At 53.2% G+C, this 20,211-nt stretch overlaps 6 protein-coding genes and 1 non-coding gene across 7 annotated transcripts; 3 read left to right on the top strand and 4 right to left on the bottom strand.

Annotated features, from left to right (window-relative positions):
* Window positions 1-900: 900 nt before the first annotated feature.
* PHACADRAFT_124831 (uncharacterized protein) lies at window positions 901-4,185 on the bottom strand. The gene is made up of 11 exons (XM_007397918.1): window positions 4,036-4,185; window positions 3,503-3,906; window positions 3,294-3,439; window positions 2,495-3,226; window positions 2,314-2,402; window positions 2,142-2,251; window positions 1,973-2,063; window positions 1,750-1,872; window positions 1,663-1,690; window positions 1,248-1,445; window positions 901-1,192 (listed from the first exon to the last, which is right to left on the bottom strand). The coding sequence occupies exons 1-10, from the start codon at window positions 4,139-4,141 to the stop codon at window positions 1,304-1,306; spliced, it is 1,971 nt and encodes a 656-aa protein (XP_007397980.1). The 5' UTR covers window positions 4,142-4,185; the 3' UTR covers window positions 901-1,192; window positions 1,248-1,303.
* A 319-nt stretch (window positions 4,186-4,504) lies between these two features.
* On the bottom strand, window positions 4,505-4,588 carry PHACADRAFT_t109. Its single transcript has one exon. It is a non-coding gene; the product is annotated as a tRNA-Thr (tRNA).
* Window positions 4,589-4,690: 102 nt separating this feature from the next.
* PHACADRAFT_185984 (uncharacterized protein) lies at window positions 4,691-10,246 on the top strand (the record flags this gene model as incomplete). The annotated part of the gene is made up of 8 exons (XM_007397919.1): window positions 4,691-5,017; window positions 5,076-5,144; window positions 5,199-5,384; window positions 5,446-6,401; window positions 6,456-8,384; window positions 8,440-9,039; window positions 9,090-9,300; window positions 9,363-10,246. 8 exons carry the CDS (start codon window positions 4,691-4,693, stop codon window positions 10,044-10,046), a joined length of 4,962 nt encoding a protein of 1,653 aa, XP_007397981.1. The 3' UTR covers window positions 10,047-10,246.
* Window positions 10,139-12,981, bottom strand: PHACADRAFT_197719 (uncharacterized protein; the record flags this gene model as incomplete). Its single annotated transcript, XM_007397920.1, has 16 exons — window positions 10,139-10,201; window positions 10,259-10,447; window positions 10,504-10,734; window positions 10,786-10,872; window positions 10,928-11,101; window positions 11,162-11,296; window positions 11,357-11,606; window positions 11,661-11,731; window positions 11,784-12,021; window positions 12,075-12,151; window positions 12,200-12,287; window positions 12,343-12,446; window positions 12,505-12,597; window positions 12,649-12,818; window positions 12,870-12,875; window positions 12,927-12,981. The coding sequence occupies 16 exons, from the start codon at window positions 12,979-12,981 to the stop codon at window positions 10,139-10,141; spliced, it is 2,031 nt and encodes a 676-aa protein (XP_007397982.1).
* A 967-nt stretch (window positions 12,982-13,948) lies between these two features.
* Window positions 13,949-14,969, top strand: PHACADRAFT_259553 (uncharacterized protein). Its single transcript, XM_007397921.1, has 5 exons — window positions 13,949-14,043; window positions 14,102-14,194; window positions 14,298-14,437; window positions 14,505-14,859; window positions 14,916-14,969. The coding sequence occupies exons 1-4, from the start codon at window positions 13,962-13,964 to the stop codon at window positions 14,853-14,855; spliced, it is 666 nt and encodes a 221-aa protein (XP_007397983.1). The 5' UTR covers window positions 13,949-13,961; the 3' UTR covers window positions 14,856-14,859; window positions 14,916-14,969.
* A 263-nt stretch (window positions 14,970-15,232) lies between these two features.
* On the bottom strand, window positions 15,233-17,589 carry PHACADRAFT_185987 (uncharacterized protein). The gene is made up of 10 exons (XM_007397922.1): window positions 17,462-17,589; window positions 17,277-17,408; window positions 17,052-17,225; window positions 16,954-17,002; window positions 16,879-16,894; window positions 16,755-16,828; window positions 16,486-16,700; window positions 16,199-16,434; window positions 15,840-16,140; window positions 15,233-15,784 (listed from the first exon to the last, which is right to left on the bottom strand). The coding sequence occupies exons 1-10, from the start codon at window positions 17,552-17,554 to the stop codon at window positions 15,632-15,634; spliced, it is 1,443 nt and encodes a 480-aa protein (XP_007397984.1). The 5' UTR covers window positions 17,555-17,589; the 3' UTR covers window positions 15,233-15,631.
* Window positions 17,590-17,746: 157 nt separating this feature from the next.
* Window positions 17,747-20,178, top strand: PHACADRAFT_259556 (uncharacterized protein). The gene is made up of 9 exons (XM_007397923.1): window positions 17,747-17,869; window positions 17,928-18,022; window positions 18,079-18,229; window positions 18,293-18,418; window positions 18,475-18,629; window positions 18,690-18,799; window positions 18,850-19,296; window positions 19,350-19,740; window positions 19,797-20,178. Exons 1-9 carry the CDS (start codon window positions 17,758-17,760, stop codon window positions 20,031-20,033), a joined length of 1,824 nt encoding a protein of 607 aa, XP_007397985.1. The 5' UTR covers window positions 17,747-17,757; the 3' UTR covers window positions 20,034-20,178.
* The last annotated feature ends 33 nt before the right edge of the window (window positions 20,179-20,211 follow it).

A 20,211-nucleotide genomic window follows, 5' to 3' on the forward strand; every position in this document is an offset into this window, starting at 1 on the left:
CTACGCTTGCGACACCCTCCAGACACAGCAAGGACTCGGACATTGCAGGGCTGACCCCTGTGACGAATCCCGCCGATTCGACGACGTTCTGCGCTCCTTTTAATCTCGCCATGCGCGTTCCCGAGACCTGGCAATCCAATTGTCCGACGTCCCTGCAGTCGGTCGAGCAGGGCTCTGCGACCTCGCGTCTGTTTCAGCAGAGGTAATGCTGCTACACACCACTCCTCGCTCGAACGCGCATTTTTGGACCTTTCGCGCGCGAACAACTTCTTACCGCCGAGCTGACCCATCGCCGCACCTCGGCAGCCCGATCACCATCGACACGGCAGCGTCTTCCAGACCGTTCACCGTGCGTCGCGGCCATCTCTCCGCACGCACGTCAGCGTCGACCCTGACGTCGCTATCGTATCGCACGGGCGCGAGTGCTCCGGGCCCCGCACGCCCAGCAATGCGCACTACGCCCGCCGACGACGCGCACCGGCACGCCCGGAGCATGACCCGACGGGTCCGCACGCTGGCACCCGTTTCGTCGTCCGGTCGCGACAATGTCCGCACACGGGTCACCGCAGCGCCCCGTCCAGACACTGCATGTTCGTATGCGCACGCGTGGCGCCCCTCCAGGCTGCGTCACGCTGTACCCCGGCAACCCTCGCTCCCGCATGTGCTCCCGAGGCTGCAAGCTGGGCGCCGCCTGGTTCACAACACAGCGGGCCCCCTGCGCCGGGTCGACGTGGACATACACGTCCTAGACCAGAAAGCATGGTCCGGAGAGTACCGAACGCCTCCGTGATGCAGCCCCCCCTCGAGCTCCGGTCGGCCAGGCTTCATGTACTCATGGCTGATGCCAGCCGTCACGACCAGATGTCTCGTCCCGCGCCCAGTCAATGTGGCTGCTCACGCGATCAGGATGGCGTAAAACCCGGGGAGAAGAATGACACGGAAATTGCGCTCGTGGGGCGGCAGACCGCGAGCGCCGCTGCGTTGCATTTACAACGACAATTGCTGCCAGAGCACGACGTGCTATGTATGTCCGCAGACGCCATGGCATTTTTCAACAGGTTTTGGTAATAATAATACATGCCCGATGACAGAGACGAGACCGTTCCGTGAGAGAACCAGCAGACCCGCGCAACAACAGCAGCAGCACCCTCTTGACAGCCGCCCGTGCGGATGACGTTCCCGTGGTCACGGTCTAGGGCGTCCAAGCTTCGTCAATATAACTGAAGCGATCGTCGCGGACCACACACTCATACAACTACGTCAGCGGGGGTGCCCCTCGACGAGGGCCAGACGGGCCCCTGCTTCACTCGACGTTCTGCGTGCCAGTGTACCGCGGCAACCGCTGGCACGCCTCGGCCCACTCGATCATGCCGTTGCAGAGGTCGATGACGACCGCGATCACCTCTTCGATGTTCCCGATGAGCTGCTCCGTCGTGTCGCGCTCCCTGTCAGAAACCAAAAAAAGCGTCAGTGTCAGTTCGCCAGCCGGTCGTCACACGAGCGAATGCGTGCGAGGTCTATGGAGGAAAAGGCACGGGAAGCCTGGGAACACCCGGTGCCGGCGGTAGCTAAACCAGGCTTGGAATCAATGGGGATGCGAGGAGACGAGCAGATGACCGCGCGGTAGCACTCAAGACAGAAGTCGCTTGCCGAGCAACTCACCGAAGCGTCATCGTGCGATGCTGCACCGCTGCAAGGCCACAAGAGCGTTCAGTGAGAATTCATGGTCGCATGACCAGCCCCGCTTACAAGCAAAGTCGAGAGTCAGGCCGAACGGCGTGCCCAACTCGTCATTGCGGGCGTAGCGCCTGCCGATGGACTGGTTCGAGTCGTCTACGCGCGAGAACACGCCCGCTTTGCGGAGTTTGCTGGCTGCGGAGATGAGCAATAGCGTGTTAGAAAATGCAGTGTCGTGTGAGCGGGGAAAATTGTGGGGTAAGGGGCAACGAGCACAGCGGACTGATTGACTCACAGACTTCCTGAACGAGCTCGTCAAACTTCTTCGTGCTCAGGGGGACGATTAGGACTTTGGTGGGGGCGACAATGACCGGCAGCGAGAGGACCTAGAACGCAGACCGGGCGGAAGCACATGGCCGCATGTCAACACCGTTTCCGCCCTGAGAAGCAGGCTGAGTACTCACACCACGGTCGGCGTCCTGTTCTCGACTCCAGAAGCTGTGTTCAAGGAGGGTATAGAGGATGCGGCCGAGACCGAAGGAAGGCTCGATGACGTTTGGTGTAAACTCGCGGACTGGGCAAGGCAGAAAGCATGTCAGATGACTGACAGCCGCGGTGTTCCAGTAAGGGACTTACTAGACTGTTTCAATGTCTGCCTCTCAATGGTTAGGATTTCGGGCGTGAGTTTGAATTTTCTGCCATCTGGGGAAATGATGACGGCCTCGCTGTGCACACAACGATGGAAAAAAGGTTTCGGTTAGCACGAGCCACCATAGATACACGGAAGCCGCATCAGGGTAGGAGAGAAAAGACGCACCCCTGCGCTAGCTGGCCCTTGAGCTTGATCAGCTCCTCCTCGGACATGGTCGAGACCACTTGGGTGACAACAGGCAAGTCCTTGCCGAAGGTCTTGCCCATGAGCTTCTTGTTGAATTCAGGAACCTCCTTCTCGGTCACAATAGGCTCCTTCAGGGCTTCGCGAACAACAAGAGGAGCACCCGTGCGCTTCGCGTGCACGGAGAGATCGTACGCAGCACGGTCTGCGCAGCCCACACATTCCGTCCAACCAGTCGAGTTCTCGATCTCAGCGTCCCAGCAGTCCGTGGCGTAGTGGGCCATCTCATTAGCCATGTGCTGACGGAAACGTAGTCGCTTGGGGTTGACTCCGATCTTGGCGAGGAACAGATAGATACGTGCAACGAAGTAGCCGAGCGTCTCGTTTGCGATGACGCCCTTCTCAACGGCCTCACCAACTGTCATGCGCTTGGGGACGGAGGAGCCGGCGGCTTGCGTGTGTCGGTCGAGCAAGTTAAGCTCAATGTCGCGCAACTCAGAGAAGCGCTCATGACGCTTGTCCTCTGGGTCAACGAAGTGCTCGATTTCGGCCATAGTGAACTCCCGGACGCGAAGTAGGCCTGCGCGAGGCGAAATTTCATTACGGAATGAGCGACCGATCTGAGCAGACGCGAAAGGCACACGTCCGTTATTGAATTCGAGCAGGCGTTGGAAGTTCACGAAGTGGCCCTGGGCGGTCTCTGGCCGGAGGTAGCTACAGAAAGGCAGCGAGATTGTCAACTTTCCATGTGAAGGAGATAAGGCAGTGCTCGGCAACTTGCCCTGGGTGTTGACCGGTGGGGCCGATGCTGGTCGTGAACATGAGGTTGAAGGGCTGTGGCTCGGTGACTTCATTGCCTGTCTCTGGGTTCACAATCTTGTGATCCCGGCACAGCTGACCAAGTTCTGGGCCAGAGTAGTTGTCGATCTATTCAGACGAGATAAAAGACGTGAGGCGAGATGAGTATCTTGTTTCAAATTTGCCACTCACCTGAGCAAGTATGCGCTCGTATTCAGCAACAACTTCGTCAGCCACCCTCACGGGTGCAACCTTTGCAGCCTTATCTTTACGCTTGGGCTGTCTCTTCAGCGCATCCTCCTCCTTGGGCTCAGCAGCAATGCCTCTGGCCTCCTTGTCACCAGCGAGTCTGGCCTCGAGTACGTTCTTGACGAGATGGTCCGCACGCAGTACATCGCCAGTTTTTGTGTCCTTCACCATCCAATCTGCAAAACGAGCGACGTGACCGGATGTCTCAAAGACAGGAGCTGGGGTTAGGATTGTAGTGTCAATTTCCAGCATTCCCTCCTCGATTATAAAATGCTTCCTCCATTCATTAATGATGTTGGCTTGCAGGGAAGAGCCCGGAGGACCATAGTCGTACAGACCAGCGACACCTGTGTTAGAACCATTAGACATCGCGTGAGCTGCATTCAAAGCAAAACTTCAAGGTGGGGAGCCACACTCAGCTGGACACTAAGCCAGAATCGTGTTTACCAACCCAGTTACAATTTGGTTGTACGCACCTCGGTAGATCTCAAAAGCGGGGGCATAAAAGAACCTTCTTAGGAGCAGGGCCTCCAGCCTGGCCTTGTCGAAGGGAAATGCGGTTTTGTGCACAGTTGTAGCCATCTCCTCCGTACGGAAATGCCGTGACCGAGGGCGTACAAAACGACGCTGCAAAGGAACGAGGGAGCGATGAGGGATGGCAGGTGCGTCGAAGGAGAGTGCTGCAGCTGACTCGAGGTGCAGCGAGGAGCATTCGACGAATTGGAAGTGTTCCCGGATAAAAAGGGGAGAGTGGAACTTAGATTGCTCGAGATAACCACGATTATCATCCCGACTTCCGATGAACCCTGAGTGTTCTAACCTAACACCCGCTATAATACTCAACATGCCCAAGACAATTATAGGCCATTCGGGGCTGCGCGTACACCGAAAGCGGCTCGAACAGTCCGTTTTTTGAAGGCATAAAACAAAAACGAAAAAAGACTATGCCCATTAGCCGGATTGAACGACTGACCTCACCATTGCATTTGAGAATACAAGTGGCGCGCTCTACCACTGAGCTAAACGGGCCTACAGAGGTTTTCCTATTATTGTTATATAGTGACAAGGCTCAGCTAAGCAGCTGACAGACCGCTTGCTTCGCGTTGTTATGATTTCGAGCTGTTTAGCTTGATGACCTCTCGCTCTGAATCTCAGCAGCCGACCCAGTATGGTCGAAAGCGTTCTAACACTGTTCAATCCGTACTCAAGTCGACGTCCTCAGTATCAACACCAGTAGTCCCAGCGATACCCCTCAGAACGGGAGATTCCAAGGTCCTAACGATATGGGTTCACGATCCCAAAGATTCTCCCTCGGTAATTTTGAACCATGTCTGGTGGCCTGGTGTCCAAGAAGGCGATCTCCTCCAGCTCTGTGCACAATCTCCAGAACAGGGTTCAGGGCATAGGGCATTGTTTCAGGTGCCAAAGCCCGATGAGCCAATCAAACATCAGCTGCAGGTACATCACACATCTGTTTGAGAATGCACCAAGGAGCATGAACGATTGGTGAGGTCAGATATCCATCCCTAGGCCTATGGCGGAGAAGCTCGGTCTCAGGAACAATGGTGAAGTTTTGTTAACGAAGGTGAATACGTGTGCAGCCTAGCTCTATGGGATGTATTTTATCGTGTTTTTACAGGTTGAGAAAGACGAATGGTGCGCTGACTATGTCGAGCTCACATTTCAGGACCAGTACCTTGGTCGGAATGAGATGTGGAGAATGGGCCAGCATCTTGTAGGACAGAGCGTGTTTGTTGATCAAGAGCTATTCTTTATCGGTGTCGTAACAGCTCGCGTGAACGCTGTGTACATTACCGGAAAGAAGGTGCGCTTGCTACGCTAAGGCTAGCCTGACTAGTATAGGAAGCACAGCTCAATCCTTACAGGTCTCAACAGCATATATTACCTCCCGGACAAAGCTTGTGTACCGTTCGCTCTCTGCACGAGCTACCATTTTTATCCAAGTCTGTCGGGAGCTTTGGGAATTTGCAGGTGACGGCGAACGGTACAACGAAAAGATTGTCCACTCCTTCCTCCCAACCCTCTTCGCAAAGTGGCGTGAGGCGGGAACGACTCATATAGCCACTATAGTGCTGATTTCACGCGTCTTTTACGACGAGAGCGAAGTCGAATATGCGGCAGGCCCTTTGCGCACGGATGACGACGGCAGGCGGTACAAGGATTTCTTCAAGGTCATAACAGATCTAGAAGTCGTGTACGACTGGAAACCCACTCTGGTTAGTCTCAAGGACTCGTTTTGGGCATTCCAGAGAGATATCCTGCTGGCACATCACTATCACCGGGCCAGCCTCAGTTGCTCGGACTCACGATCTCAGGTCAATACCGCCGGTGACGGAGATGATGGGACGCAAGCAACAGACAATGTTCGCCTCGTTGGTCAACTATCCTACGCGCATGACGGCCCTATTCTTGAGGCCTTGAATCTCTCCCTTAATCCCATCGAAACACATTATATCGACCGCTCGCTATCTCTCACGGGCTCGGCGACAATTGTCATAACACCAGGTACAGGTTATTTCCGCGTAAACAAGCCTCTGCTGCGCTTGACGACCGCTCGTTTACTCGATCAAGGGTTCGCGCTGGATCTTGTGTCGTTAACGAAGCCGCCTCTGCACCAGAGTCCCATATTCGCTTTCAGAGACTATGAGCCGGAACCGACTAGCGGGCCAGGGACAGGATCGCGAACCCTCGACGCTCTCTGGGGTCCTGATGACGAGAAACACGATGGCACAAAAAAGATGGCTACGTTCTGGTGGGAGCCGTTTTGGTTGTCTGTCTCGTTTTGGGACCCACAAATGGACCTGCCTTTCCGAGAAGATAGGCGAGTCTCTCCTTACTTGTCTACAGATTAAAGAGTTCTCATGATGAGCCTTAGGTTCGTTGCCCGTGCGAAGATGCACGAGATCGAAATGCTTGGCTTGTTGGACCACGACGTACTTTCGAGCATTGAGCTGCCGTATCTTCCTGATTCTGGCTTTGGCTCGTCGCGTACACCTCAGCTGAGATCTATGCATGCGAGCTTTGATACTCTCGGTGCTGCTACCGGAACAATCTCTCCGACCACAATGAACAACGACAAGCGCCTCACTAAGGCGGAAGCTGACAAATTTGACATGGATGCCTTCGCGGTCTATCAGCCCCCTACGATGCACGTCGCTAGTCCAGTGATACAAAGAGGCTCAATAGTCTCACTGTCCAGCGAGGGGTCAAGCTCATACAGACTTGAGGGTGCCGGAGGGTTGAAGCGATCACTTTCAAATCGCACGGGATCAAAGATTGCAACGATCCAAGAGAGCCCCCTACAGGGCTCTGCGCCGCTACCAGCCGTCCCCTCTGCGCCTAAGCCAGCTGACGATTCAGAGGGTGCAAAAGACCTCGCCATCAGTGCAAGTCCGTCTATCACAGGCAACGCGAACTTGCTGAGCACATCGCCTTCCCAATCTTCGGTCCTCTCTGTGAGATCTACACGATCTAATGCATCGACACTCTCTGCTGCAACCTCAAGTACCAAAGTCGGCAGCACTCGCAGCGCGCCTGCACACCTGTCACGACCGGCCTTGCAGAAAACGAGTTCGACAACATCCAGGTTTGCACCCTCTTGGCTCTGGAATGCATTCTCTCGCAGCGGTATCAGTCAGCCCGAAACGTCAGCAGTAAGTGCGTCGGCAGGACTGACTAGCCCGTCCACTCCTTCGCCTCTATCATCCGCTCCCATCGCTTCGACATCCCAGGTACATGCGCAAACAAAAGGATCGGCGCGTTCTCGCGCATCATCTCAGTCTTCCTGGCTCCAGTCACAGACACCTAAACCCAGTGCGGCGCAGCAGCTTCAAGGCCCGCAGCCGCCCTTCGCACAGCGTTCTCCTAAACCAGTAGCGATCAAGAGCGCCACGGTCGGCCGCTCGGGCTTGAGCAGGACGATACCTCATGATGAAGACGGTCTTGTAACCCCGCAGAGCCGTTCACTCACACGACAGTCGCCATTGAACCAAACGCCGCCTCGAGACTCAGATAATCCCTTGTACAATGGGGCCATGAAGCGCCGAAGTGGAACGCTTTCCTCTGTGCACCCACCTCTAGGATTCTCTGCTTCTCATACGGTTGCTCGCACCAACCCTTCGAAGCCGTCTGCACCTGTACCTTCAGCGCAAAGTGCTCTGGCGCGGAGGTTCGAACACATCTTCCCCGTCCCTCTCTCGAAGCACGACATCAAATGGAGATCAATGATCATGCCTGCTTCGCTTCCTCTGACGACAGAGTACTTCCCGCGGTCAAGCGAGCTGGAAGGTCAATATATCGTCTCTCCGTACGACTTTGTCGTCGATCCGCCAGAGATGCGAAGCTTCTTCATACGCCCACTCGTAATGAACGGCAACAGCCCCGATGTTGTCAGGAGAGCGTGGGCGCAGGTGGTCATGCGGGCCATGGTTGCACTGCGGCTTGTGCAAGGGTTTCAGTTCGTCCTTTCCCCGTTATCATTGCCGAAGGATGTGGAATGTGGCGTCGGCACCCTTCGTCGTACGGCGTCGTCATATACTGCGTCAGACGAAGAGACACCTAAACTCCAGGGCGCCCCAGACGCATTGAAGAACGCGAGTGAACCAGTATATCTTAGCATGAGTAACGAGATCCACCGCATTGCGTATAGCGGAGACTCCATACAAGTGAGGCGGTACGTGAAGAGGGTGCCAAGACTGATGCCGTATGACTATCAGTGTCTCATTTGGCCTAAGCTGGGCGTGGGCTACACGGAACTCAAGACGTCATTCGTAATGCGCGGACTAGAGAACTATGGATGGAATCGGTGCGCTGTCAAGATGTTTGCAACCGACAAACCCTGCTCATTGGCTATTACGCAGCTTGGACATGCTAGCTTCTGGCTACGAGAATCAATTCAACGAGTCGCTGCGGTACTGGCGCACCCGCTTCGTTGTCATCCCTACGGACGAGCCACCCCTGACCAGCGTTGGTCCTTTGGGTGAAAAGCTCAACGACGAGGAAATCCGGCTGCTGGGCATGGACAAGCTCGCAGAGCTCTTCTCCAAAGTGAGATGGGTGCCTCCGGACGAAAAGGGGAAGCAGTATCCTCCCGCACGCTTCCTCCCGACCGATATGAGTCCCACGCAATGTGTGCTTGACGAGGCGCTGATGTCTCAACTTGACGAGATACATGCCGCAGGGCCGCTGAGGAAGAAAGTCAAGAGCGAGCGTGATATCAGTGATATGTCTCTGCAGGCAGTTGCGAAGGCAATGCGAGAGGAGGATGGCGTGCCTGTCAAGGACCGCAAGTGGCACGGAATCACCTACCCTAATTCCTTCACCGGTACAGATATGGTTTCGTGGCTCGTCAGAGAATTTCGCGATGTACCGACTCGAGAGCAGGCGACGGAATGGGGTGCAAAGCTGCAAGACCAGGGGCTTTTTGATCATTGTCGTGGGACCCACGGATTCTTGGACGGGTATGTAGTACAAGTATCATCCCAAGGAAGATGCTGATACATTGTCGTAGACATTACTTCTACGTGTTACGCGGGGAGTACCTCATTCCAATGACACCACGCGGAGGATGGTTCGGCAGATCATCCAGACACGCCCCATCGGAAGATACAAGTTCGAGGTCTGGAATTGGCGCGAGCTACATCAAGTCTGTTCCAGGGAAGATATTCAGGAAGAAGCTGATAATGAGTCAGTCCATGGTTATTGACATCGACCCCAACAAGGTAAGCACATATACTGCTACGTGTGAAGATCCCTCCTTAATCAAAGTGCTCTGTGTATATAGAGGAGCGATCAGTCTGAATGTGTTGTGCTACACCACGACATCATGCATAACCCAACGACATGCTTCCACTTTGAGCTGCAGTGGCTCGGTGCAACAGCGCGGTGTATCGACGACATCCTGCGACAATGGAGTCGTACCATCGAGCGATATGGCCTAAGACTCGTCGAAGCCTATGTCAGCCAGATCAGCGACATCCGCGAGCACAACCCGTTTCAGTCATGCTTCCCTCTTGCTATGGCCCTCGCGCCCCCTGTGGTGCCGAGCTTTGAGCGGCTGCCTGAGGGTACGCCTGTGCAAATCTACTTCGAGACGCAGCTGCTCCGCAAGCTCGGCTTCGTACTCGATATCGAGGCCGGTAGCGCATACCCTGACACTGTCGATGTTGTGTACTCGTATCGGCGGTTACCATACCGATACTCGCAGTGGGTCCATCGCTCTGGCGTCGCGTTCGTGCAGGTCATTGGCGGCACCGACGGGTTCCTCTTCCTCACGAATCGCCTCATAGGCGCAGGAAAGGTCGGCGCGACGCTCAAGCTGCAGCACCCTGGCACTGCGGCAGAGGAGCTCCGCAAGAAGCTGCAGCAGTTCTGTTCAGATGAGGCATTCCTGGCACGATTCTACCAGGAGGAGCTCGAGCAACTGGATCATGGTGGACTTGAGGAGCCTCCCCCGTTGAAACTATGAAAGTACCGCGTCCTCCCGATAGACTCTCTGGTAGCCCGCATTGTTATCGATGTATACACGGTCGAATTAATATTGTAAAATCTTGTAGACTCTCATGCATTGGAAATAGATGACCCTGCTTCTTCATACTTGCCACTTCCGGGTGCGAAGACATCCTTATCGTAAGTCAGCATACGCAAAACGAGCAATATTCGCAGTGCGGACGAACGGACCTTTACCAGGCCCCTAATTATCATCGCCAGCTCCCTCCTGCTCTCGTACAGCGGGTACAAGATCACCGTTAACGCAGACGCAAACGCCCAGATTATACCAATCACGACCCAGGCCGCCAGGCCTCGCTTGCCGAAGACGGTCTGAGCGAAGAACAACGGCAGCGGGATAATGAGGAGCATCACAACAAGCTGTAACACCACCCACATCAGTCTCACAAGTTGCTAATAGCCTGACAGGCACTCACGAGAATGATCGACGACCATGCAGCGAACCTGAATGCCTTCTGCAGCTTCGCTGGATCGAGTTCGTTGTCCTCGGGTAGTCGGATAGACATGACCTCCGCTGAGAGGCTGTCGCGCTTCTCCTTCTCGTCCATGTCGACAGACGCAGATTTGGGGCTGCCGCTAGGCTTTTCAACCAACGTAGCAGGCTGGTTAATTGCGCGTGTAATGTCAAAGTTGAAGTCTTCTGGCCACTATGATACGGGTCAGGATATTGAAGATGGATCGAAGAGTCGCTAGCATACGAAGATGGATGATACCATGGCGATGATACCGCCAACACCAATCGAGGCTAAGTTACCTGCGAGCATCTCGAGGTCGCCACCGGTTGTCTGCGTAGAATTATTAGCGTGATGCTTTCGAACATACAGAAATACTAGTACTAACCGTTACTGTAAGAGACCCGCCGTTGAGACTCGATGTCGTGACAAGCCAGGCGATAAGACCAGCGAAGAAGCCAGCGAGAGAACCAATGATACAGCCCCACTTATTTGCTTTCTTCCAGCACACGCAGAGTGCGATGGGCACGACTGCCGAACCGAGAACGACTCCCATGAATTCCTGCATGCATAGCGCGGAGTTAGGAGTGGCTCGACTTAAGGGACACAGGGGTACACGTACGTAGAGCCAGCCCATAGAAATGCCGATGTAGAAGAAAATAAGACCAAGAAGACCCATGACGATAGCGAAACAGGCAACCATCGCGTGTGATACCCTAAGAATTTGGCTCTCAGTGGCGTCAGAGTTGATGTATTTCTGGCGAAGTCTCTTCAATACCTCAATCCACTCACACAACAGAATCTACGCGGCTCGCACCTTGTACACATCAAACGTCAAGATACTGCTCACAGCGATCAGCTCCGCACTTGTTGCGCTAGTAACCGCAAGGAAGAGCAAGACGAGTAGTGTCGCGGCGCCACCTTGGCCAAGCAGAGCAGCGGCAGCGGCAGGGGCAGGAAGACCAGCGGAGATATCTGCCGGACTGAGAGTGCGCATGGCAGGATCGCCGCGCAACGCGACGGCAGAGAGGCCGAGAGTGGTGGAGAACATGAAGGGGATGGCGAACCTGCACAACGAACAGTATGAGCATCTCAGTAGTGAAGCCGTTCGAGCATTTTACCATGCAAGTCCACCGAGAAGGTAGGCCTTCACACATGATGCGGGACGACTGGCAATCGCACGCTGCCAGTACTAAACCAGACAGTTAGATGGGTACGGCAAATCAATTGCAGCAGGCATTTACCGCCTGGTCCTGGAAAACAGTTGCGAAGTTGCCAATGACGTTGATGACGCCAAATATCAGGCCGTTTTTCGACCGGATGGTCAAGTATGACCCGTGGGCATTGCCCGAAACTGGAGCCTCCGCGGAGGCCTTCGCAAGAAGATCGTGCATGGCAGAGATAGAGCCGATTTTGGGAGATGTGCTGTACACTGTGAAGATAAAAATGAAGATGATGATGAAGAGGACAGTGGTGTGTGTGCTAGACTCAGTCCGTCAATACCGAGAACAGGTTTATCGAGGGTCTGTGCTTACTAATCGCAAAGAAGAGTAGCGCGCATACCGCCAACTACGACGTAAATGGACACTCCCAAAGGAATCAGGAAGCATGCCTGCGAACCCGTCAGGTGGATGACTAGTAGCATCAAACAATGACCTACCGCAATTGTGTTCATTCCTGTCAAGCTCGTCACAGTTGCGGAACCGCCGAGAATAAGCATAGAAGATACAATAACGTTGGTCGCAAGCCTACGTCGGTGTCAATATGTCACTATCCTCCAGCTGTCAATACGTAAGCACAAACCCGAAGAACATGAAGACCAAATGTGCGAACGTGCCCCAGCGTGCTGCGACAATTTCGAGCCATGTATGCGCACGAGGAGCATTCATCTTGAGCTTTGCCGCCAGCTACAGAGGTAGGGATGCTCTTGTCTCTCTCGAAGCAAAAATTAAGCTTGGGACTCACTTGAGCGAATAGGAGTACTTGAACAGTGGCTCCAGCACCATACCACCATGGACCGGAAATGCCGTATTTATAAGCTACCGCGCTCGATTGAAGCTAAACGAATATTCTCAACAGGTAGATGTATGGCGAGAAGAAAGTAAGTACCAAGGTTGCTGCCCATGTCCAGGCCGAGACGATGCCTGAGGCAATAAGTCCCGGCTTTACGCTGCGTGAAGCGCTGTTGAATTCTTCAGAGCTCTTCGGCGAGAAACCTGTGTACCGCGCTTGGACCGCAGTGAGCACAAGCATAAATGCACTGAAAAAGAGTCCAATTCCTTCGCTAAGTCAAGACGGACGTTCGTTTGAGAGCTATGCGAGTGGCATACCAACAACTACATGCGTGTGTTAGCCTCTCGTTCCGCGTCAGCTATCTGAATACCCACCAACTCCATAACCTGCGCCTTGAGGAAGCACTGGTTCATTTGTGTCGGTAGACATCCTTGGCGAGTCGCAGATTCTCAAGCCTCTGAAGGGTGGAGGAGCGTCTTCGTCTCGCGGGACACCAGGAGGTACTCTTATATGGATTGGCGAGGGAGTCTATCCATCGTTCTGAGTCGAACATCGCTGACAGAAGATTTGATGACCCTGGTGCATCTATATCCGCGCCTGCTTATCGCGCATACCAGTATTTTCTCCGTGGGAGATGGTCCCGTGGAGATAAGCACGAGCAGTAGCCCACCTCTTATCGTCACTTCACAGCAAATTTTGGACCACGCTCCGCAGCTAGTAAGAGACTAGCGGGTCCACTTCATGCAGGGCAACCTATGCCATGCGCTAGTTGCTCAGGCTAGTGAAAGTTCAGCCGTCAGGCTGCCAGATCAGCGAGTAGCCCGGTAGCCCGGTAGCTGCTTTGACATCGCAGAGCTCTGTACTTCACTAGGCAGAACATTTGTCCTGCCCTGTAGCGTCTCGTGACAGCGAAAAATATCTGCATAGTCTTTGGGCTTCCGGTGGGGATCCAGATACTCACAGATAGGTGTATTGTTCCAAGGTTTGGCCTACTGGTTGACAGACCGACCGGACAAGGATCGGCGAGTTCCTGCTTCTGACGTGTTCAAGATATATCAGTTGTGTGGGATATATGGAATTGACACGAACACGGGCGACGACGTTGGTCAATCCGACCGTTGTGAGCAGCCTGAATTGTCGGTCATCTGCATCAACATCGGTCCTTGCCGAATCAGGTTGAGTCGTTGACATCAAACTATTAGATAAGCGCCACGGAAATAAAACGATAAGATAAGATTTTAAACCCTTTGCTCCCGAGCCTCGACCTCAATATCATGTCGTCCCCCACCTGCCTTGCTCTCTTCTTGTGTGACACACCAATACAACCTGTCCTAGAAGAAGATGGCGACTACACAAAGATATTCAACGAGCTCTTCCAATCGTCTTGCCCAAAAGGCGTCAGCTATACCATGGACTCGTATGATGTACGAAACAAGATGGAGTACCCAGAAGACATCGACCGATACAGCGCGATTGTCATGACTGGGTCCGGTCTGTCGAGTCTCCTTGATTCTCTAAACCTTGTGGGAGCTAAGCCAGCCTTGCACAGCGGCATCTGCATATGAAAATCTTGAATGGATCAACCAGCTTGTGGCATACATTGCGTCAGTTGCCGAGACGAAGCCTAATGTGAAGCTTATCGGTATGTGTACGCTATACTACATGAGATGACTTTCCTTCGTTCAGCATCGATGGAATAATAGCTGATCATATTCGACGTTCTTGTATTGACTTTCACCCTACAGGTATCTGTTTCGGACACCAAATTATTGGGCGTGCGCTTGGTGAAGACTGTGTTCCTAACGGTGGGATTTGGGAGGTGGGCCCTATTCCAATACAACTCACCGAGACAAGTAAGGAGCTGTTCGGCGGGCTTCATGAACTGGTGCGCTTTTTTACCGCACTGACTATGCGACCGGTTTGTTGATTAGATGGTCGCGTAAACACAACAGAATATTCAACAAATGCACCGCGACCACATACCTGAAGTTCCCGCATGTTGTGAGCTCCTAGCGTCGTCGCCCATATGCAAGAACCAGGGCTTCGTCCGTTACGCTCCTGGTGCATTATCGCGGACTCCTAAGGACATCCAAATATTCACGGTCCAGGGACACCCGGAATTCACTGAGAACATAGTCAGGAAAATCATCGATGTCCGATTATCCACTGGAGTGATAGACCAGGCGACCGCAGACAGTGCACGACAGCGTGCGAAGTGGAGGAATGATGGTGTTGGTGTTATTGGGAAAGCGATATGGCAGATATTGGGTGCGACACCTCTGAAGGTTAATGAAGATATGTAAATAGGTAGGCCATGGGACTTCTTGCTCTTTTCCCGCACTCTGGCTCATGTATTCTACCAGAATCCATTAATGAATGTCTGGACGACCGCTTCAGGCATCATGGATCGGTGTTTGCCTGTACTGCACTTCTACCCGACGCCGGTTGGATGCTAATAAGAGATACTGCATCTCATTAAGGCTCTGCAGATACTCGTCATGACCGAAGGTGAGTCCTGGGTAGTCCGTAGACGAGTCTGTACAATCCGCACGACTGTAGACATCGTCTCTCTGCACGCCAAAGAGCGCCTGCTACTTTGACACAGACTGCCCGAGCGGGGACACGCTACCCGCTGCGACAGCTCCAGACATGGGTCTCTGAGATCACAGCTGCGGGCCTGCCGTGGCTTTATTGGAAGGTCATCCCAAACACGAATCCACACGTACGTCTTATACAGCAGTGCGTATATTACATTAGCGAGCTGCTACCGACGTCTATGTGGTGGAGAAGCGACTACGAGACTGGTAGACACTAACCCGTCGCGGATCACCGTTCGTAGTGCGTCACTCGCTGTCCTGCGTGCCCCGGTGGTGTTTGATTTCGGGACATGGTTGTTGTAACAACACACGAGCTATCAAAATCAACGCACTTCGACGGGTCTTCTGGGAGTAAGACACCTTCCAGAGTGTTCTGACTTTGTAGAATATGATAAGAAGGGTACCTCCATCGAGATTTAAGTCTATTCGTGCGCAGCGCCCGATGTATGATGTAGAGCGCCTTATTCGAGTAGTCGGAGGCCTCAAGGAGGGGACACAACAGTGATCGCCGGTAGCCCCTTCAGAACTGCGAACGAGGGATGGGTTTTCAGCTTGACCTCAAGCGCGTCCGCCGCTTTTCGACAGTCGTTTTGGAACAGCGCAACAGCAAAATCTTTCATTTGAGCACCACAATTCTGAACGCAACCTCCATAAGCAGTTTTTCAAGGTAGCGACAGTGTGATTGCTTACCTTTGAGCGCAAGAAAGGATCCCGAACGACTAGCGGCTGACGCACCCAGCCTGTCGGCTCGTCCTGCTCCGTTGTTGCAAGTGGCGCGTCGAACTCCTCAGGACTAGGAAATTCAGCAGCTTCAGCATCCTCTTGTTCGGCTTCATTTAGCATGGCCAAGACGGCGTCTTCCCCCTCCAAAGATACCAACCTCGGCTCAGGCGATTCAGGTAGGCTAGACCACTTCTTCCGCCGTCGAACAAGGCCACCACGTCGTATGTCGATGAGACATTCGTGGTACGGATGCTCGTAGCCCCAGTATCTATTAGATAGCGTAAGTGATGATGCCGTCGTTAATGATGCTCCAAGCCGATACGCGCCTGTACCAGATGTAGAGAGCATCGTCTAGCGAGCTAACAAAGAAGCGAGGCAGCCAATTTGGCTCTTTGACATTAAAACGAGTGTCGCATCTTTGTGCTTCGGGGCTTCCTTTGGATCCGCGGCTTCCCTTCTTGGCTCCGCGTTTTCCCTTGACGTTTGCATAGTAGACAGACAGGGTATCTTCAGGCAACCCATCAAGAGGCGCCTTCTGAAGGTTTGGGAGGATTCCGCGGGTCTGCAGACCGTGTTCAGATATGGATCATGTACGCGCATTACCGACACGCACCTGGAAAACGCCGATTGACATGATAGCCAGAGTATAGCTATTGATGTTAGATGACCAGCGATGTCCCGCAGCCCAGTGCTTGGTGGCGAGGATAACGTAAGGTAAGAGTGGTAGAATCATGCAATACCTCTTGATAAGTTGCGTATTCCGATAGCCCAAACGCTCATTTACATTTACATCACAGGCCAGGTTTGTGTGCCGATCAAGGAATTTCACTAGAGTAGACAATGTTCATAAAACTTGATCCCGTAAGAGAATACTATACGTACCGATAGGGACAGCAGCTGACGGAATCACGCTGTGGACCTTGAATCCTGCCTTAGATAGCACTTTGCCGAGCTGTCTGATATCAAGAATCAGCTCGTACTATGACTACAAAGCGTGTTTATTCACCTCACATTGTATATCCCTGTAGATTATTTCTCAACAGCTATTACAACAGGAGAAAGAGGCAGTAATATGACTTACTTGTCGGCTTTTGACTCTCAGGTGCAGAGCCTTTTGGACGACGCGGGTCCTACTTGTTCTGAGAAAACAGTGCACACAATTACAATCAACGCGCTCACCATGATAACCAGATCAATGTCACTGTCTACCGTGTCCGCGCCGTAGCATGTACTGCCAAATGGTTTCACTTTGTATTCACGGCCAAACGCATCCTGGACAGCATCCTGAACCCTGGAAACGGTGTTTACGCGTCTCTCAATTATACCGGGAGGTAACTTGGGCCATTCGGGGAGCTGTGCTACCGCGTCAACGTAGGTCGGGGAGAAGAGGATTTCAGGACGCACTCTGTCGAATTCGTGGACGAGAGACCTCTTTCTTTCAGAAGACGTATCTCCTACAAACATAGGCTGACCCTGTTCACGCGAGGGTCGGGGTTTGCGACTAGTTGCGAGGCCACGCGACCAGACATGGCTGCCCTGTGTAACAAGTCTTCAACATGTACAAGCTGTCGCAAGCAGAAGTCACGTACGGCATTTGTCTTCTGACACGGTTCGCAGATAAAGATGGTAGAGGCTATCTTATGATTGCTGAGTTTGAGTCTTGGCCATGAAAGCTGCCTCATTGAAGGATATCTCGGACGAAAGAATGAGTGTGCAGAGTGCGTTTGCCAGTTAGGACACATTCGACGGACTTGGGTCTTCTGATCGGTGATCGCCGAACTACAGTAGTACCGAAAGCGGATGTTGTGTGTGACTGGGAAAGCGTCTAAACGAAGGGTGCATCTTGGAAATTTCAGCAGACGGTGCAGCTCTCCGTACATTCACCATGGCTCAGCAACGTACGGCCCTCTGGGAGGCTGATCTCGACGAGGATTTTCACGATGTTGACCTCAATCTTGCTATCGGAAGCTATGGTCAAAACGGGCTCTACGACGACGGTACGCGAGGCAACAAACTGATCCATTTCCTCGTCTCATAGGTCCATCTATCTTGCAGCCCAACCCCGGATAGACGAGACTACTCTGCTTGTTGTTCAACAGCAAGTTGCTCAGCAGGCAGCTCTAGCACAGGTCCCCGATGCTGTCAAACGCGTAAGGATAACTGGCTTCCCCTGCAGGCAGCTCGTGTTAATCACACCAGTCTCTAGTTCATCCTACATTTCCACCAAGCGGTCCTCGAAAATAACCTTGCAGAGATTACCGTGGCATATGAGAGCGGATGGAACAGATTGACGGAGAAGCACTACGCAAAGAATGAATGGCCGGAAGCGGAGGTCATTGCGCCATTGGTCAACGATGGTGTGTCCCCCACGCACGATATGCATTCTCCCCAATGACCTATCTTCCCCCTTTGTTTATTAGATCAAATTTTTCTGATTCTTTACCGTGAGCTTTACTACCGCCACGTCTATTCGCGCCTCCAGCCGGACATCGACGATCGCTTTCACTCATATGAGAACAGCTGTGAGCTGTTCAACTACCTACTTAGTCAGTTCAAAATCAGCTGTTTCTTCCATCGCAACGATCGACTCACTTCCATCCAGACTCCGACGGCCCTGTCCCTTTAGAGCTGCCCGAACAGTGGCTATGGGACATCATCGACGAATTTATCTACCAGTTCCAGTCCTTCTGCGTATGGCGGCTGAAGGTCAAGTCGAAGAGTGACGACGAGCTCATACTATTGGCAGATGCCAGCCAGGTACGCCATCACAGACAGTAATATTGGCCATATCTTAGACTAATCATCGCGTGGGCTTAGGTTTGGAGTTCGTACAGTGTCCTCAACGTCCTCTACTCGCTCATCCAGAAGTCAAAAATTAACGAGCACATTGTGGCTCTTCAGGAAGGAAAGAGCCAAGAGGAGATTACGTGAGTCCATCACGAAGCTCTTGGTTCATGCTAACCCACCTATCAATCAGCAAGATTGTTGGCGAGTTCGGCGTCCGCCCTCTTTACCGCATGCTCGGATACTTCAGTATCATCGGCCTGCTCCGCGTCCACAGTCTCCTCGGAGACTTCACGTTGGCACTCAAAGTCATGGAGAATGTCGAGCTCAACCAGAAGTCGCCGTTCACCCGTGTCACTGCTTGTCATGTTACCACCTACTACTACGTTGGCTTCTGCTATATCATGCTTCGCAGATATCCCGATGCCATTCGAACCTTCGTCTCCATCCTCAACTTCATCCTCCGGATGAGACAATACCACACCCGCAGCTATCAGTACGACCAGATCAACAAGACTGCCGACCGTATGTACGCCCTATTCGCGATCTGCACTGCGCTATCGCCAACACGGGTGGACGACAACATCTCCAACATCGTCAAGGAGCGCTATGGCGAGCAGTTTGCCAAAATGTCTCGCGGGTATGAAAGTTATCGTGTCGCAGCGAATTTTGTTCACCAAGTTGCCTCGATAGTGACGAGGGTATTCCGGCCTTCGAGGAGCTCTTCCTCTATTCCTGTCCAAAATTCATCTCCGCGAACCCGCCGCCCTACGAGGATCCTGAGCTCTTTCAGGGCTACATCGAGGACCCACCGGTCGAACCTGCCCAACGGCACCTCTCACTCTTCCTGTCGGATGTCCGTGCTCAGGCGCCCGCCCCGACGCTGCGTAGCTTCTTGAAACTGTACACCTCGCTCAACGCGACGAAGCTCGCAAACTTCCTCGACGCCGACGAAGAGGAGATGGTGCAGCAGCTGATGGTTATGAAGCAGGCGAGTCGCAGCGTCAGCCGTGTCGAGAGCCAGAAGGGCCTCCTCGGCGGCGAGATGATCTCGACCAGCGACCTGGACTTCGTTATTAACGAGGTAGGCTTCTTTCCCTATTATCGATCAAACAAATCTTAGTTGACGGCCTATTGCAGAACATGGTTCACATCGCTGAGTCCACTGTCGGCCGTCGGTACGCCGGCTGGTTCATCAGAAATAACGAGCACGCGCAGCGCGTTCTCGACACCCTCAAGAACAGTCCGCTCCCTGTGCCTCCTAGACCCACTCAGCCGGCACAGCCTGCCAAGGTCGACGGCGTGTCTGCGCCTGCGAATGGTGCGCCCAAGCCTTCAGGCCAGAGGGTTGCTTGGGGTGGTGTCAAGGCCGCATAAAATGTAGCACTGTGGACTTGTATTTTTGTCGACGCTCTTCTTATTCTCAAAGCGGGTGATTTGTTCGCAGCGCAACGGGTTAGTCGTGTATAACTGGTAATCAACGGCTATAACTTCCGTGTAAACTTTGTGAATTGATGATGTGACGGATTTTGAGATATAGGGCTCAGTCAGCGGT

The sequence above is a fragment of the Phanerochaete carnosa genome (genome assembly GCF_000300595.1).
Source record: "Phanerochaete carnosa HHB-10118-sp unplaced genomic scaffold PHACAscaffold_7, whole genome shotgun sequence".
Taxonomy (NCBI): Eukaryota; Fungi; Basidiomycota; class Agaricomycetes; order Polyporales; family Phanerochaetaceae; genus Phanerochaete; species Phanerochaete carnosa.